General features: G+C 38.6%; 2 protein-coding genes across 3 annotated transcripts in view; one reads left to right on the top strand and one right to left on the bottom strand.

The window, feature by feature from the left end:
* Positions 1 to 9907, bottom strand: part of LOC107587238 (RING finger protein 145) — a 23007-nt gene extending 13100 nt beyond the window's left edge. Inside the window, exons 1-2 of one of the 2 annotated variants that reach the window (XM_016274946.1) lie at positions 9837 to 9907; positions 6814 to 7031 (exon numbers count right to left, since the gene is read on the bottom strand). In XM_016274946.1, the coding sequence (XP_016130432.1) occupies positions 6814 to 6997 (184 nt within the window). In that variant the 5' untranslated portion in view covers positions 6998 to 7031; positions 9837 to 9907. Of the gene's footprint in view, positions 1 to 6813; positions 7032 to 9697 lie in introns of both variants that reach the window. The other variant, XM_016274945.1, reaches the window with a different exon arrangement.
* Positions 9908 to 11968: 2061 nt separating this feature from the next.
* The window catches only part of LOC107587237 (mitogen-activated protein kinase kinase kinase kinase 2-like), a 32017-nt gene continuing 27151 nt past the window's right edge, over positions 11969 to 16834 (top strand). The window contains exons 1-5 of the mRNA XM_016274944.1: positions 11969 to 12295; positions 14399 to 14456; positions 15059 to 15149; positions 15230 to 15294; positions 15632 to 15687. Coding sequence (XP_016130430.1) covers positions 12203 to 12295; positions 14399 to 14456; positions 15059 to 15149; positions 15230 to 15294; positions 15632 to 15687 — 363 coding nt within the window. The 5' untranslated portion in view covers positions 11969 to 12202. The remainder of the gene's footprint in view (positions 12296 to 14398; positions 14457 to 15058; positions 15150 to 15229; positions 15295 to 15631; positions 15688 to 16834) is intronic.

Below are 16834 nucleotides of genomic sequence, written 5' to 3'. Positions count from 1 at the left end.
CCAAACAAAGTAGTTTCGCTTTCACAACGAAGCACACAGCGTCTTCACGACATGGCTGCAGCGGCAACAATACTACAGCGAGAATAAAAGTTATGCCTTCTTTCTTTGTGTGAACATTTAGGCGGCGTTATGCAAATCTTTCCACATCGTGACGTATGCTGCGTTCAAGTCCTCCTGGGACGTTCGTACTTACGAGTCGTAATAAAGACGTCAGGTGCGTTCAAGTCACTTTGGTCGGAACAATATGGCGATATAACTTTTTTCCATAAAATTCAAAGATTTTTTAAACTTTACATCTACAAAAAGATGAATAAAGAATGTGCGTCATTGTGTTTTTGCTTTTTTCAGTTTTTATTAAATTTATGAAGGTGATGTAAACTGAATCATTATATGTTCTTTGGTAATTATACAATAATATAATATTTTGTATATGTAACAGTTTTATTTTACATTACAAAAAATTTATAATTTTATTAATTTCAACAAATTTACCATCAATACAGATGCTGCATATCTAGTCTTTGGCTGCATCCATTGCATCCGACACGTTTTCTCACTGACACGCCCCCAACTCGGAAAACTCTGGGGTTAAAGAAAATTTCGAGTTTCCCACTCGTAATAACGACTTTGTGGTGGCGTTCATGTGTGATCAACTTGTAAATACGATCTATCCGACATGACTTGAACGCACCAGTAGACATGTGGGGGCGTGTTAGAACGAGCCGTTTTAGGTAGGCGTGGTTGACTCTTAACTTTTATAAAGAATATCTCTTTGGATTTGAGACTTTAGTCTCTGGCCAATCTATAAAGACTGTGTCTGTTCCCCGAATAGTGAGGTCAAAATATAAATTTAATGCAGGATCTAGAAAAAATCTGATCGTTATTAAAACCAGAAAAAAATTTTAATAAATGAACAAAAACTATCTTTAAAGTTTGGGCTCCTAAACATTAGATCACTCGCACCCAAAACAGTTATTGTAAATGAAATTATCACAGATAATAGTTTTGATGTACTATGAAACCTGGCTAAAACCAAATGATTATATTGGTCTAAATGAGTCTACTCCACCAAACTACTGTTATAAGCATGAGCCCCGTCAGGCTGGTCGTGGCGGCGGTGTTGCAACAATATATAGTGATATTCTCAATGTTACTCAGAAGACAGGATACAGGTTTAACTCATTTGAAATACTAATGCTTAATGTTACACTGTCAGATATGCAAAAGAAATCTATCGTATCTCTTGCTCTGGCTACTGTGTATAGACCACCAGGGCCGTATACAGATTTCCTCAAAAGATTTCTATTTCAGATAAATGCTGTTCTTCTGAACTTTCTATTCATCAAAGAAACCTGAAAAAAATTCTACTCGGCTGTTTTCAACATCATAATAATAAATGATTTTTGAGCAGCAAATCAGAATATTAGAATGATTTCTGAAGGATCATGTGACTGGAGTAATGATGCTAAAAATATAGCTTTGAAATCACAGGAATAAATTGCATTTTTAAATATTTCCAAACAGAAAAGAGTTTTTAAATAGTAAAATTATTTCAAAATGTTACTGTTTTTGCTGTATTTTGGATCAAATAAATGCAGGCTTGGTGAGCAGAAGAGAATTATTTAAAAACAATAAAAATCTTACTGTTCAAAAACTAATTTATTTGTGCTGTTTTTTTTTCTAAAGTATTATATGGTTTTATATGAGGTGTCATAGACTTGGCAAATTCATTTTTCATAAGTTTGTAGGTACACACATCTGTTGTGAGCGTTCTTGGCAGTTTTTACAAGGCTTTTTAAAATAGTGTTCATATCGATATTGGAATTATATCGTATCGACCGAAATTAAGAAATATATCATGATATAAATTTTGGCCATATCGTCCAGCCCTAGTTTAACTCATTCAAAATACTAATGCTTAATGTTACACAGTCAGATATGCTAAAGAAATCTATCGTATCTCTTGCTCTGGCTACTGTGTATAGACCACCAGGGCCGTATACAGATTTCCTAAAAGAATTTGCAGATTTCCTCTCAGACCTATTGGTTACTGTTGATAAAGCGCTAATTGTCGGAGATTTTAATATTCACGTTGATAATACAAATGATGCATTAGGACTTGCGTTTACTGACCTAATAAACTCTTTTGGAGTCAAGCAAAACGTCACCGGGCCCACTCATCGTTTTAATCATACGCTAGATTTAATTATATCGCATGGAATTGATCTTACTGATATAGATATCGTACCTCAAAGTGATGATGTTACTGACCATTTCCTTTTATTGTGCATGCTGCGTATTACTGATATTAACTATATGGCTAATTATGGCGCATTATCTTCCGGGCAGAACTATTGTTCCAGCCACCAAAGACAGATTCACAAATAACCTGCCTGATTTATCTCAACTGCTCTGTGTACCCATAAATACACATGAACTAGACGAAATAACTAGCAACATGGGCACTATCTTCTCTAATACATTAGAAGCTGTTGCCCCCATCAAATTGAAAAAGGTTGGAGAAAACCGTACTTCGTCCTGGAGTGTTGTAGCTCACATCTTCTCAAAACCTAACAGAACCACCGACTAGGCGGGTCACTGAATGTGAGGCCTTTAAAGTCTGCGAAGAGGGGCTTGTCCAATGAGAAAGACGGAAATCCCAAGTGGGAGTTTGGAAATACTGGGGAGTTTTATGATTCTTTGTGTGGAAGCATGGTAATTTGCATATGGAACTTGAATCGAAAATACTAAAGATTCTCAGGACACTAATATATTGCCTATGACGAAGGCTGCATCTCATTGCTAGTTTTACTTGATCTTAGTGCTGCGTTCGACACTATAGATCAGGGGTGGCGACCGTCGGTCCTGAAGAGCCGCAGCCCTGCAGAGTTTTGCTTCAACCCTAATCAAACACACCTGAACAAGCTAATCAAGGTCTGAACAGTTACTAGGAAGCTACAGGCAGGTGAGTTTTAATTAGGGTTGGAGCTGAACTCTGCAGGGCTGCGGCTCTCCAGGACCAGAGTTCGCCACCCCTGCTATAGATCATGACATACTCATAGATCGATTACAAAACTATACAGGTATTCAAGGGCAGGCTTTAAGATGGTTTAGATCCTACCGGTCTGCTCGCTACCACTTTGTTCATTGTTCATGCCAACCCTGAAACAACATACAGAACTACCAAATTTTGCTATAAGTTTGATTGCATCATATAATAATGCTGTTATTAGTGTTCATCGTCTGTTTGGTTAAGACTTTAATTGATTACGTCTTTAATAGATTTTTCCATACATTTCTGCCATATGTACATTAACCGACAGGCACCACTGATAAGATACCACTAAATATTGTAGAAACTTAATTTGCTGTGAAGTTGCTTTGCAACGATTTGTATCGTGAAAAGCACTATACAAATAAACTTGAATTGAATCAACGAATCGAATATTCGAAAATCGTGACCCATCCCTAAAATGTAGTTGAAGAAAAAAAAAATCTTCCAGCATAATCTTGGTTAAAACAAGTAGATTTAATGCTATTTCAGTTGAATTTCTACCCTGCGCATTCCTCACATGCACACAGCACACTTACTGCAGGGCTATTGAGGCCATTTATCCATAACATGCACAGATCATTTCTTGAATCCTGCACACAAAATAATGTCAAAATGTCCATCTTGTTGAGTATTCACATGAATTACATAAATATTACATAAATGTATGTTTAAAACTTTCTTGTGCTGTGTGTAAGCTATTGCACAACAAAATTATACCATTGTAAAAACAAATACACTGACTGAGCTTTTGATGATGTTTGAGGAGAGGAGATAAAAAAAACGGTCTAAAAATGACCCTACCCCCGACACAATAACCCCTAGTCACCTAAAGGGGGAATACCCCCCATTTTTTTTAAATTTGCATTAGTTTGCATGCATGTCAGTTTATGACCAAACAAAATGTTTATATTTAAGTTTGTATATGATACAGGTTCTAAAAAAAATTCTCCAAATTTCCAATTAATTCCCATAAATTCCTGTAAAGTACCCAACTTGGAATATTTCCCAAATTCCCTAGATTATGTTACCATGGAAAGTTTCCGGAAATAAACCGGAACTTTTCCACCCCTTTGCAACCATAATTACAAAAGTAATATTTCCGTCTTAGAAATATTATTACTATTATTATTATTATTATCATCAAGTCCCCCTCAGAATCTCAGACAGCAGAGATTCAATCGGTAAGAAAATACTTTGACTATGGTATATGTACTTTGACTTTATGCATGTGTGTATACATAAAACAAAAATGTACTATAATAACTTTTCATTACCATAACTATATTTCTATTCCAGTTTGTTGTTTAAATATAAACATGTAAACAGTGGATGTCATATCTTTTTTTCATGATTCATTTATTCAAACCTACATTAAATATTTAAGAACATGTTAAATGCAACTTTCTAGGGTTTATTTTACTAGCTGATCATCAAGTTTATGGACACTGAATGTCTTTCCTGAGGTAAATGTGATGTTGCATGACACACTGCTCACAAGCTGTTTCACTGATGTCTTCCCACGATTGAAACACTGATTGAGCAATTACATGAAACCTGAGACATTTCAGTGAGTAAGTTGTACTGCTTCTTTCAGCAGACCTTCTGATGCTCATTCATGTTCATTTCATGCAGTAACTGGTAGTAGTAGTAGTTATTATTATTGCCAAGTCAGTTACATAAAAATAAAAACCAAGCAAACACAAAAATACGTGTAGTAACTGGTAGTAAAGAGGACTGTTGAGGACCGCTTGTACTGAGGCACAGAAATTTGTCACGCTATGCTGAAAAGCACCACAACAGTATTTACCATTTGAATTTTAAAATAAAACTACCAGAATTTAAAAGCTATCAGAAGCAACAAAGCTTACTGCGATTTAGGAATTGGTATCGGTTCATCAAAATGAGAATTGATTCAAATATTTCATCCCAGCCCTACAAGGTATTGTGTCAACTTATACTTTCGTGACAAGTTGACAACATTACCCAGGGTGCATCTCATGAGGTTGGCTGAGAGAAGCCCATAGTGCAGAGCTGGACTCTTAAGTGATAATACATTTTTAAGTGACGTGACATGTGGCCAAGTACTATACTAGGAATTAGTGCTCTGCATTTACCCATCCAAAGTGCACACACACAGCAGTGAACACACACAAACCGTGAACACACACCCGGAGCAGTGGGCAGCCATTTATGCTGCGGCGCCCGGGGAGCAGTTGGGGGTTCGGTGCCTTGCTCAAGGGCACCTCAGTCGTGGTATTGAAGGTGGGAGAGAGCGCTGTACATTCACTCCCCCCACCTACAATTCCTGCCGGTACGAGACTCGAACCCACAACCTTTGGGTTATGAGTCCGACTCTCTAACCATTAGGCCACGACTTCCCCCTTTATTCTGTCTATAAAGAATAAGAGTGATCGAACTCTTTCCATATCATTTACATTTGCACAGCTTTTCTCTGTTTCCATGTTTTCTTTGACACAAACAAAACAGGCATCGTGACCCAGAATGAGCCTTAATTACAGCTTGCAGTTCTATGGTTTAGTGGCTAACAACTGTGGGATTACAAATTTAAGAATCTGTTTAAAATATGCTGATCCTATGTTCTGACATAGCAGCACATGAAAAACTAAGGTGAAGTCGTTTAGGGTAAATTGCATCGGACAAATGATTGTCTTAAGCAAGGTGTGGCAAGAGGTTCCTGTCTGTTCCTGTTCTCTTATTGTTAGTAAAATGAACCAGATTACTGAGACGATCACCTTTTGTTTGTAATGGCTCTTGGTGCCTCTGCCCCAGTCTTCGAGTAGTTATGCTGATTGTATTAGGACTGTCAGACTGATTGGATTAGCACCTATGCATTTGACTGACACTGTTATGCTGATGAGATCAGGGCTGGAGAAATTCCGGTAACGGGCTGATTCCTGTATTGCATTTGCATGCTTTGTTTAGATTGTCTCCACCTCCACTGAATGAATCCCGCCCCCTTAAAATGTATATAAACTCTACTGTGCCGAGCTATAGTCAGACTTGGATGACTGCAGCGACGCACAGCGAGTCCTCAATAAAGAGTGACTTCTGTATGAAAGATATCCCAACGTCTCCTGGTTTTCTGCTTCGACGAGGAAAAAGTTTCCTACACAACCTTGACTGTTCCCATCATAAAAATCTTCCCAACTCCTAACTCTGTGTTTCCACTGACTGGCCCATTACAAAAGGACTCCAGCCAGAGTGCAAACACTCGCACTTTGCTTTTCTTCAACAGAGAGCACAGACAGCCAAAAGAACCAGAACACACACAAAATATGTTATTGCATGTGGAACATCACCATGACCACCACAAACTGAAACTAGCCATGAAGATACACTTTAATATTGCATGTTTTACATTTGGTTAAGAAAATATAAGTGCGACTTGGCCACACAACATTTGCCAGTGTTGTAGCTATGGTATTATGGGTGGTATCTTACTGCGCCAAGTCAAAAAAGCCCACCTTTAAGTCTAGATAAGACTCTATGCCTTAACTTTGTCCATTTTATCATTGACCAGTTAAAAGCCTGATCAGTCCCCCCAAAAAAAGTAATAACACACCATCGTTCATGCTTTCCCCCATCATTAAAGGGTTAGTTCACCCTTTATCCCTTTTATGCCCAAAGTTAAGAAACCTAAGACTTCAAGGAGTTCTTTCGAAGAGCATTTCCAGTTCAATGTCATTCAGTGGTTGTTGTATAGACAAGGAGTAATTGCTTGTTGTGTTTGGACATACCGACATAATGCAGGTACAGGGCAATATATTTGTACTGGAAGAGAGGGTTATTGTTGAGACTGCTCCTCTGGATCTTCTGGAAGAAGGAGCTGACGTCCCAGCGGTACAGCACATCCAGCAGCATGATGCTGGGGATCCGTAGACCCACGTTCAGCACCGCCTCCACACGCGCCTTCATCGCCATGACCAGCAGGGCACCGAAAAGGCCTTAACCTCAACTGAGAGAGAGAAACATGATTTCAAGCAGAGAATAACAGAGCAGTCCTATTGAAATGACACATAGTGGCACTCTGGTGGTTGAAATCATTGACCGCACGTGCTATTTGTTTAGACACGTGATATTGCACGCTGAACAGAGCGGGAAACTTCAGACGCGGATTTAAATGCAGCCGACAGAAAATCCTGCCACGCCGCAGAGCGCCATTCACATAGTTTTCCTTTAAATTACACTATATTGGTCCCGAATCGTTGTTAACGTACATAATGAATTGTGTATTGTGCATTTTCAGCAAAACGTTTGTCTTTCTGTGGCTCTAATAAAGTCTGTGTGCTTCATTTATAGAGCTATAATATAGGTCGCGCTTTCTCTTTCCGTTTGCTCCGTTTTTTAAATGCTGAACTTCAAACTCATCTATACCAAATTGTTCATTCTTAAAGTAAACTTGTGTCTGTTTGGTGATTAAATAAACTGTTTTAGACCGCTGCTCAAGTTGAGTGTGTGTGATACCGGTGAGTTCTCCTAGACTTTTATTTTGATTAGATAATCATCAAGGGTTCAAGAATAGAAGCAGTTCAAGTCTGAGAGTATACATACAATAACCATATGTATATAATTTTAATGCTATAGCCTTTGTGTATATATTTAAGATGTGCATCTTTAAGCATGACAGTTGAAATGAAATGGTAACACTTTAAAATAAGAGTCCATTTGTAGCATTAAGATTAATGAAAGCTGTGTAAGTATTGTTCCTTGTTAGAGTGTGTTAATTTCAACATTTACTATTACTATTATTATTTTTACTACTACTACTAGTAGTATGGTTCAGTACTGTTTTTGTTAATAAAGCACTCTAGTTTTTGTTCAGTATCAATTTTAAAACTATCGGTTAATAAATCGGTATCGGCCAGTGTGGTCCAACCTAGCTATCGGTATCGGCAAAATCCACTATCGGTCGACCTCTAATGCATACATACATAGACTTATACATACACTGCCATTCAAAAGTTTGGGATCAGTCAGATTCACAATGTTTTTTTTTTTTTTTAAGAAGTCTCTTCTGCTCATCATGGCTGCATTTATTTGATCAGAAATACAGAAAAAAACTTTAATATTGCGAAATATTATTACGAATTAAAATAATGGTTTTCTATATAAATATACTTTAAAATATGCAAAGCTGAATTTTCAGCATCATTACTCCAGTCTTCAGTGTCACATGATCCTTCAGAAATCATTCTAATATGCTGATTTATTATCAATATTGGAAACAGGGGTTTTTTTGGAACCGGTGATACTTTTTTCAGGATTCTTTGATTAATAAAAAGTTAAAAAGAACAGCATTTATTCAAAATAGAAATATTTGGTAACAATATACACAAGTTTGGGGTTAGTATTTTTCTTTTCTTTCTTTTGAAATTAATTATTTTAATCAGCAAGGTCGTTAAATTGATAAAAAGTGATAATAAAGACTTATATTGTTGGAAAAGATTACTGCCTTAGAACTTTTAGTTGAGTACACATTTTATATACAAGTTTTTTGTCGAGTACTTGAAATGTTTCTTTGCTAAAAATACAAATAAAACAAATAATAACACAAAAATATGATATTATCTCCAAACAAAATCATAATACATCTCTAAAACCATAATAATACTCTTATCTTTACGAAACCATGCGAATACGAAGGTACTTTTCGGAAGTATAAGAACGACACACCTACTTCTCTTATTACCACCGGACGGAAAAAACCACTACACTTACATGACCATACTGCTTTCTTCAACAATACAGTCAAATAATTGTGCTGTGATGAGAATATAGTGCTGTATTTCTCATATTTAAACTATTAAACTAATTAGTTATGGTCATGCCTGTCGTGTTAGAACTCTAGTAACCCCGACACATCAACAGTCACAGTTTAAAAAACTAAAAAAACTGGACCACTGAGAAAAAATGAAAATATAAACCTTTTTACAAAAATATGATATTATCTCCAAACAAAATCATAATACATCTCTAAAACCATAATAATACTCTTATCTTTACGAAACCATGCGAATACGAAGGTACTTTTCGGAAGTATAAGAACGACACACCTACTTCTCTTATTACCACCGGACGGAAAAAACCACTACACTTACATAACCATACTGCTTTCTTCAACAATACAGTCAAATAATTGTGCTGTGATGAGAATATAGTGCTGTATTTCTCATATTTAAACTATTAAACTAATTAGTTATGGTCATGCCTGTCGTGTTAGAACTCTAGTAACCCCGACACATCAACAGTCACAGTTTAAAAAACTAAAAAAACTGGACCACTGAGAAAAAATGAAAATATAAACCTTTTACAGACATAAATATTACAACGTTAGGACGACAGAACACAAGTTTAAGCGTGAGCCAGACCAATAACGGTTGACTTTCATTGGCTGTGAGGAGTTTGTGCTGACTAAAGGACATCGTCTTAGCCTAATGACCCATTCAAGTTTATATTTAACTGCTTTAGAGGTCTTAAAAGACTAACGAATAATGTTTTTGAGGTAAATGTGTTAAATACGTAGTTCAATTATTTTTATCTGCACAGCTAACAGTAGCATTACAGAACTGTGTCCGTTATTCCCTTACAAACGCTTCGATAATTATAATAAATTTGACTTACATATTGGTTAATCACTTCACGCTGTTAGATTTCGTCTTAGGCTGCGTCTCTGGGTGAATATAAACCATTTTTAACTCAGACGTCTCGACGTTACGGTCAAATTGAAAGCAGAAGAGACGGAGCAACTAAATTCACTTTCTCCATCAGGCAGCCATTACACTACACAGTACACACACCGTTTGAGTGTGCACTGCGCATGCGCAATTTTTGAATACCGAAGATTGGCCGCTAGATGGCGCTTGTCTCACATAAATTCTACTATGGCGAAGGCTTGGTTATAATGAATTAATAGTTTGATTGACCAATCAAGTCGAAATGAGACACGCAGTTACTAAGGAGAGAGTGGATGGGTTCGAGGACCGAATTCGGATCGGAGTCTTTCGCGGAAGCTTCAAGGTGAACGCAGAGTACCCAGTTCCACCTCTATGGATTAGACTAGGTCATGAATATTAATTAATCATGTTGACGTTCTACGTAATCTTTCTGCAGCGTTGTGACGTATTTAAAATGCAGGTCCTGCATTAAGTATAAAAGCAGAGTCTAAAACACATAAGAGAACACTACACTATTTACTTGTCAACTTCTAGGCTATATGTTGAGAAAGCAAAATTACGAATATTTGGCTCACGAGTTTTAAATACGTCTCAACGCTGCAGAAAGATTACGTAGACGTCAACATGATTAATTAATATTCATGACCTAGTCTAATCCATAGAGGTGCATTACATATAGTCAGACATTTACATTTAGTCATTTAGCAGACGCTTTTATCCAAAGCGACTTACATATGAGGACAATAGAAGCAAGCAAAATCAACAAAAGAGCAATGTTATGCAAGTGCACGAGTCTCAGTTAGCTTAACGTAGTTTTTTTTTTAAATAATATAATAAATAAAAAGAAAACAGATAGAATAGAAAAAGAATAGGAAGCAAGCGTTAGTTTTTGTTTTTTGTTTTAATAGGAAGGTGAATAAATAGGTGTGAATATGAAGTTCTCAAGTCACCCACAGTGATGTCTCACGAATGTTTATATATTGTTCTGACGCCGAAGAACCTATAGATGGCCCTCGCACACTGTACACCGTTTCAAACAAGACACATTGTTTAATAAATGTAAAGTATTGTTAGCATATTTGTGATAAACTGTACGCTCTAAAAAAAATGTTGGGTTAAATACAACCCAGTGCTGGGTTAAATAGGGACAAACCCAGCAATTGGGTTGTTTTGACCCAGCGGTTGGGTTACTATCCAGAAGGTTGGGTTAAAGGGGTCATATGATGCTTTTTTAAAGATCATTATTTGGTGTATTTGGTGTAACAGAATATGTTGACATGCTTTAATGTTCAAAAAACACATTCTTTTTCAAATCCTGTACATTATTGTAGGTCCTCTATGCCCCGCCTCTCTCAAACGCTTAGTTTTCTACAAAGCCCCTCCTTCCGACAACCGCAGTCTGCTCTGATTGGCCAGCTGACCCAGTGCATTGTGATTGGCCGATCACCGCAAGCACTCGTCGGAAATGTAACGCCCCTTACCATAATCACGAGCTTCAGCTTTCAAAATAAATGTAAAGACAGAGCCCGAAAGGGGAACAGAGTCGCGTGACAGACACAGTGATGAAGCTGGTATGTGTTTGCAGTACACAAGCCACGGTTAAGACAGCTGACTCTACTTTGATGTGACCCTGTCTCTCTCTCTCTCTCTGCGCGCACGCACACACACGATGCGCAAAACTCCGCATTTGAACAGTCAATAGCAAATACTTAAACTAATAACAAAACAGTAGCTGACTCAGAAGCGGCAGATTGTCATAGCAAAATCAGAATGATCTCCTCTCCTAGGTTCACGAAACGCTCGTCCATAAAATGCATTGCTCGATATCCACTATAACTTAATATTGATGTCATATACCGCCGTATTTTGTTGTCCATTATGTTTTAAGATCTACTAGCAATACTTGAAGGAAATTTAAGATTCGTTTCTCATTCAAAATTCGTAAAATATTGTATGTGTCATGTAAATAAGAAGGCAGTACGTTTAAGCATACTAATGTAACTGATTAAAGCCAAATAAGAAATGAAAAGTACAATAGTAGGATGTGTCGTTAGTCGTTTTAATCGAAACTGTCTCAACGTAACGACATACAGGACGCGTTATTGCGTGCGTTCCGTCTGCGCTAATTGTCGCTCTATGTACACATAACATCAAATATTTGACTGTTCCGTCGCGTTTAGCTGTTTCCCCTCCTCAGAGTTGCGTTGTTATAGACGTCCTGTCAAGTTAAAATCAGCCGAAGAGCGCGTCTCTGCGCCACCCTGTTGCGCTCTTCCGAACGCGTCTAGCGTGAACGCCCCATGAGAGAGATGCGTTTGTGTGATCGCTGCCATGTTCACTCTAGTGCACTTGTTACGCGGATGTTGAGGAAGTGGTGGTTAGTGGCACTTGGATGAGTATCATCCGCTCTTGATTTTGCACCGTGAGAAAACGAGTCAAATGCCGCGCTGCTATGGACGCGATCGGCGTATCGCACACGGATCCGCTCGATGACTATGAGCTGATACACCGCATAGGCAGCGGGACATATGGAGATGTGTTTAAGGTAGGATAACGACAGAAAGTATCATAGAAAAACGATTTCCTTGAACATTTAGTGCAAATAAAGCTCGTAGGCACTTGTGTTTGTGCGAGTGATGATGCAAAAATACTATAACCAAAGTTTCCATCCCAAAACCACAGTTACTTCAGTATAAGAGGCTTTCTGATATTTTCTGTATTGGTAAAAAAGGGATGAGTTGTTGTTATAATCATGCCTTGCTGCAAGCTCTGTGTTTTGGGACATAGTAGCTGGTTTGCTGTTGGTCCAAATGGTCTATCAGCAAAAACACTTTCCAGCATTTGTTATAGTATATTGTATCTTTGTTATATTTGCAACAGTGTTGATTATGATTCAGACTTGACTGTTATATCCTACTTTGTAACATATTATGCATTTGCATTAACATGTTGTAGGAACTAGTCTGAATGATGTGTGTACTGTCTGAACATGTTACTCTACTATGACTTCAATTTTCACACCCCATTGACTTTGATGTTCAGTAACGCCCATGTGGCTCTGGGCATGCTTAACAGCCTAAAACCATGCGATGTATGCACCTTCCTCACAGAAAAAGTAACCAGGATACTAAACATGAATTTTCCTTGCAAATGGAATTTGAACTGAACCGGTCATGGTGGCATACAGAAATAACAGGGCGTGAAAAACACATTTTTTGCATACAAGGAAGCAAATAATAAAAAGATTAGCAAACACCGTATGCACATTTTGTCTCTTCGAAATGTTTGTGTAGAGTATCTGACGTGACCTTGTCTGCCCTAATTGGGTGGATTGTCCATTTATATCACCCGGCCTGAACAAACATGAATCGTGGCCTTGATAACGGAGAAAGACACATTACAGGATGTGATTTGGTTCAGCAGGAAAGAAAACAGGAAATGAGCACTGCTATGTTTTTTTCATCTCTACTTCACCTTTCCCGTGTCTGTTGATCCACTATTGGCTGCTGGTTACCATGGTTACAGGCAGACAGCTTCATTTTTCTGTCTTGCGTAGACCACAGAGGCACACAATGTGGTTCGTATGATGTTTTTCAGTGAAGGCAGACGTTTTTTTTCTTGCTGTTGTCACACTTTTTAAGGGAAATCCTTGTGATACAATCACAGTTCTTTCTCTGTTAAAGGGGTCATGTGATGCGATTTCAATTTGTCCTTTCTCTTTGGAGTGTTACAAGTTCTTGGTGCATAAAGAAGATCTGTAAAGTTGCAAAGACTAAAGTCTCAAATCCAAAGAGATATTCTTCATAAAAGTTAAGAGTCAGCCACACCTACCTAAAACGGCTCGTTCTAACACGCCCCCACATGTCTACGTCACGATGTGGGAAGATTTGCATAACGCTGCCCAAATGTTCACGCAAAGAAACAAGGCATAACTTTTATTTTCGCTGTAGTATTGTTGCTGCCACCATGTCGTGAAGACGTTGTTTGTTTCGTTGTGAAAGCGAAACTACTTTGTTTGACCTTCCAAAAGAGGACGATATCTGCTTCGTCATGCCTAGAGCTGATCCATGCTGGTCGCTGAGGAAATACATCAACTTCGTGCTGTGGATCACTGGATCGGTTTTCACCGTGGACGAAGCGGAGTCCAGCCCAGGGTGGTCACATGTGGTTGCCGCAAGCCCTCCGGACGCTCCTTCCTCGAATTCGCCGGCCGTGCCGTTCTCAAGCCCGCCGCCTCTGCTCACGCTAGCCCTCCGGCCGTTCCTCACTCTTGGCCGCCGCCGCCGCTCACTCTAGGCCGCCGTGTGTGACGCTGTGTTTCGTTGTGAAAGCGAAACTATAAAGCCTTTGAAAGGTATAACTGAAACCCGTCAGACTTGAAAGCAGTAGTGTGTATTTGTGAATGTATTAAAATACTTTTTTGTGATCCAGTACAACCGCGAAAACAATGCAGAAACTTGAAGCACTGGAACTTGAAAGTGGCGTGACAATACATTTTGTGGTGGCTTGATACAAGCGATCTTTCAAAAGAACCAGGAGGAAATGTTTCATTAACTGACTGATGCAAAGGTCTGATGTCAACATGTATTGCTTATTTGCTATTAAATTCATCTCCATAAACCACCAATTTGTTTCTCTGTCCTTATAGGCCCGTAGCATTAAGACTTCAGTCATCGCAGCTATTAAAGTGGTCAAACTGGACCCTGGTAAGGTCATAAACCATTTTTAATCAAATGTTCTTATTTGCATTTTACTGATATGATGCACACTATGTATTGACCTTTTCGGTAGATGTGGTTAGAATCGGAATTCAGAATCAGAATTAGCTTTATTCGCCAAGGAAGTTAGTCTTATGTAAAGAGGCTAAAGTTAAGTCATATATCTCATAATTGACTTTTATGAGATGTAAACAAGGTTGATATTAAATATGTTCTATGCAATATTTAGTAAAAATCTTTCTTTATCTAGCAACTTTTGTCATGTTACCTTGGGTCACTAATTATGTCAAAATTATATGTTACAGTAGTTCTTTGCTGTCTGAGCTTCCGAACTTCGACATATATTTCGATTTTAAAACTGAAAATGATTGAGAAAGGCTTGTGGTTGCAACTTTTATGTATTTTGAATATATTCAAAGATACCCAGAATATCATATTTTATGCTGTAAATTCAGTTTGATGCTGAATTATTCACTGCAGCATCTGAATTTCAGCTCAGTCGTTTAATCCCTGTAAATCCTGCTGTTATGTTGAGGAGAAGCAGAATCAGACAAGATTACAGACGAGACCCCTGTTTCTTTTTCTGTCAGGTGATGACATTTCAAGCATTCAACATGAGATAACCATGATGAAAGATTGCACTCACAAAAACATTGTGGCCTATTTCGGTAGCTACCTCAGGTCAGTCACGCAAGAAACAAATATTGCAGTTTGCAGAAAACTGAAGTAAAACTAACAACAAACTTCTTCATATTGCACAGAAATAACAAGTTATGGATCTGCATGGAATTCTGTGGAGGAGGATCATTGCAGGATATTTACCATGGTACAATTCAAAGATTGACATTTATAATAATTCATATGATACATCATTGTATATAATTTCAGTTATTGTACATAGATGTTATAGGTCATTATTGACCCTGCAAGTAGGTAGCCAATTATTATATATCAATATTTTTTTTTGTTTAACAATTGATTGGATAAAAAAAGCTGAGGTTGTGATGTTTAATTGTTTCAAAAGCAAGCCCTCCTATATGTTGTTTCCGTAAAAATGGTGATGCAGATTGACATGGTTTCTGTTGTTATTTATATTGGCTGATAGAGGATTAATGCACATATGGTATTTTGTGAGTCTAATTGAGGTCATTGTGTTTCTGCAGTCACTGGTCCTCTGAAAGAGAGACAAATAGCTTATGTGAGCAGAGAAACACTTCAGGTGAGGATGCTTTCACATCTTACATAATGTTTCTATCACTTAATGCTGAGTTCACACTGCACGATTTTCAAAGACGTCGCGTCACTGTTGCGTTCACACTGAACGACTATCTGGGGTAGCATCCAGTTGTTGCTGTGTTCACACTGCACGATGGAACGACGACAGGAGGTTACACACTGCTTGACTTTACAACGGGGAGAATCACCGATAACGCTGTCTGGTGCAGGGTTGCCAGGTTTTCGCTACAAAACCCGCCCAATTACTACTCAAAACCATAGACTGTATAAAAACATGGACGTAGTGTCCGTGACGTCACCCGTAGATTTCCGAAGAGCGTTTTTGAAGCTCAAAGTGGGCGGAGCCAGCCGTCGCCATCTTGGCAGCGCGTCACTCCCGGATAATCGAAAATGGGCAAAGAGGCGGGAGCTGGTTGCTGAAGCCACGCCCACCGAGCTCAACGCCGGTGACAGCAGCGGCAATCCACCTGTCACTCAAGTGGCCACGGCAAAATTTGCTATATAGACCCAAATCATTTTTTGAACCAGGCTGTAAACATGTCTTTTTCTGCTGTAAAGTTGGGCATTTTAACATGGGGAGTCTATGGGATTGACTCCCTTTTGGAGCCAGCATCTAGCGGCCAGTCGATGAATTGCAGTTTAAGTCACTTCCTTGTTGGCTTCACAAGAGCGAGCGGGAGGTTGCCGCTTGCTCAAAACTAGCCTGAAAATTGCCCAATTGCTTTCGAGGGGGTCCCCCAGTAAAAATTGCGTTCGGGGGTAAAATACACTTTTTTGTTTTTGGCGGGGTTCTCCTGGTACAATTCACAATCCAGGGCCTAAATATCACGTTATTGGGGTCGCTTCAACCTGCTGACATGAAAAACATCCAGCGGCAATTGCGGATTTGGCAACACTGGTCCGCAATCTACGTTTCATATAACTCCTCCCCAAACTTCCCGCTGCCCTGTATCGTGCTCTCTCATTGGCTGTAGGTCATCGCCGATGTGTTTTTCAGTCAGAACTCATTTCACACAGCAGGATTGTGAATCGCCGACAGCTCCAGATATTTAGCATGCCAAATATTTCACCGGCGTCGGCGATTCTCTCAGATCGCTTCTTTGATAATTCACACTGCGTGATTGTCACTC

This window comes from Sinocyclocheilus grahami, unplaced genomic scaffold (genome assembly GCF_001515645.1).
Source record: "Sinocyclocheilus grahami isolate Dianchi unplaced genomic scaffold, SAMN03320097.WGS_v1.1 scaffold91.1, whole genome shotgun sequence".
In the NCBI taxonomy this organism is placed as follows: Eukaryota; Metazoa; Chordata; class Actinopteri; order Cypriniformes; family Cyprinidae; genus Sinocyclocheilus; species Sinocyclocheilus grahami.
This window is presented reverse-complemented; position numbering and strand designations above follow the sequence as displayed.